Source organism: Tursiops truncatus, chromosome 9 (assembly GCF_011762595.2).
Source record: "Tursiops truncatus isolate mTurTru1 chromosome 9, mTurTru1.mat.Y, whole genome shotgun sequence".
Taxonomy (NCBI): Eukaryota; Metazoa; Chordata; class Mammalia; order Artiodactyla; family Delphinidae; genus Tursiops; species Tursiops truncatus.
Genome location: NC_047042.1, coordinates 93090656 through 93092968, shown reverse-complemented (window position 1 = coordinate 93092968; position 2313 = coordinate 93090656). Strand labels below are relative to the sequence as shown.

Below are 2313 nucleotides of genomic sequence, written 5' to 3'. Positions count from 1 at the left end.
TATCCTGAAAGGCAAGTCTAGGGCTCAAAGAAACTCCCAGAAATAGAAATATATTTTGTTTTGTTTTTCAGTTAGATAGCAAGAACAACTACAGTAGAGAAATGGGAAACTTATTTGGTACTTTTTTTTAAGCTTATCTAAAATGACTAACATTAACAGGTAGATGAAATTTCACAAAAATTAAGGATCACTATATTAATTGTTCCTAATCTCTATTTAATATAATAGGAAAAACACAACTTATATATGTAATTTTAAAAGAAAGGAATTATTTTCTATATATAAACAGAACATAACACTTCATTTACCAAACATAAGGCCCTAGCCTTGATTTCTATCATACATTAAAATAATGTACTTTGCATTGTGAAAAGAGAAACAGTATTGATTTTTATTCTGCATTTTCTATTGCCCATTTATTGATGGAGCATTAAAGAAGGAAAACTTTTACTGAGCCATTAAAAAGAATGAAATACACACACTACTATATATAAAATAGATAACTAGTAAGAACCTACTGTATAGCACAGAGAAATCTACCCGATACTCTGTAATACCCTACATGGGAAAAGAACCTAAAAGAGTGGATATATGTATATCTATAACTGATTCACTTTGCTGTACACCTGAAACTAGCATAACATTGTAAATCAACTATACTCCAATAAAAAATTTTTTTAAAAAAAGAATGAAATAATAGCAGCAACATTGGATGGACCTGGAGAGTATCATACTAAGTGAAATAAGTCAGACAGAGAAAGACAAGTATCATATGATACCGCTTATATGTGGAATCTAAAAGAAAAAAATGATACAAACAAACTTATTTACAAAACAGAAACAGACTCACAGACATAGAGAACAAACTTACGGTTACTGGGGGTGGGGGAGGGACAGATTGGGAGTTTGGGATTGATATGTACACACTGCTGTATTTAAAATAGATAACCAATAAGGACCTACTGTACAGCACAGGGAACTCTGCTCAATACTCTGTGATAATCTAAATGGGAAAAGAATTTGAAAAAGATACATGTCTATGTATAACTGAATCACTCTGCTGTACACCTGAAACTAACACAACATTGTTAATCAACTATACTCTAATATAAAATTAAAAAATTTTTTAAAAAGAAGGAAAAATTTTAAATATGTAAAAGTCAGCCCCCTTTTGGAGAGCTATCAAAAAAGTGTCTCAAAACAGTCTCCTTACCACTCCTTTCTCTCCAAGCGTACACTGTCTTCCACAGGATTCTCTGACAAGTCTGCTTCATCCTGGAATTCCCCATGATCAATATGACAGAATGAAGAGAAGCCTAGGCAGCCATGAGTGTCTCAGAGATGAAGAGAGCGGTAAGAGCAGCAGGAAAAGACCTGGAGGTGATGGAGAAGGGGCTGGCCAGGATGTAAACTATGTAAAGTATAAGGAAACAGCCCAAGGACTTCAGGACAGTGATGTGAGCCTTGGCCTGAGCATCTCTCCTGCCGACTGTATGGACATTCATCTTCCTGCGGTGTCTACACAAAGAGACAATCTGCATCCCAGAGGAAATAAGCAACACCATGAAGGGCATTATACTTCCTGTATTGAGCCATAATATATACAGACAGTGCCAGTTTGAAGGGGGGTATAAAATGCTGCTGTTTCCTTGGGAAAGATTGGAGAACTCTAAGCTACCCTGGACTATAAGTAACAAACTGATCATGAAGTACACCAGAAGGCACCAGTGACTAAGACAACAGGCCCTCTGCTTCAGCCACAAGTAGACAGGGTGTTCAAAGGTCATGATCTTCCTGCAGTAGAAGACACTGAGAAAAGTGGCAAACCACAGGCTGGTCTGGTTTACTAAGACCCAGAAGACATGGAGATAGCGAAGCCAATGGCTGCTCTGGAAAAGTGGAAACAGACTTAAGTCCACCATAATCAACCACTGCAGAAGAAATCAACAGACAGCCAGGCCCAGGACAATGAGGTTATATGAGGACCCCTTGAATTTTCTGAGCCGTTCTCCAAAACTCCAGACCACGAGGACTCCATTTCCAACCAGGCCAATGAGAAATTCAGCCACTGCTACCCGCATTAACAGTCCTAGGACAGCAGTCAGCATGGCTGGGGAAGTCTCTCACTGCCATCTCAGGAGGTGCTCTGCTTCAGTGCCGATGAATGCGTACGGCTCCTGGCTAAACTGCAGACTCCCTGAAGAGGATACAACACTCACAGTAAATTTTCATATCACAAAATCTGGATTTGGTCTTACCCTTCTGTAACCTGTCCTCAAGCACAGACTGAACAGCTGTGACCAGGAACAGAGA

General features: G+C 38.7%; 1 protein-coding gene across 1 annotated transcript; it reads right to left on the bottom strand.

Moving 5' to 3' along the window:
- Positions 1–1160: 1160 nt before the first annotated feature.
- On the bottom strand, positions 1161–2108 carry TAS2R5 (taste 2 receptor member 5). The gene is given in 1 exon segment (XM_033862701.1): positions 1161–2108. A coding segment is annotated over 1 exon segment (948 nt).
- Between the last annotated feature and the right edge of the window lie 205 nt (positions 2109–2313).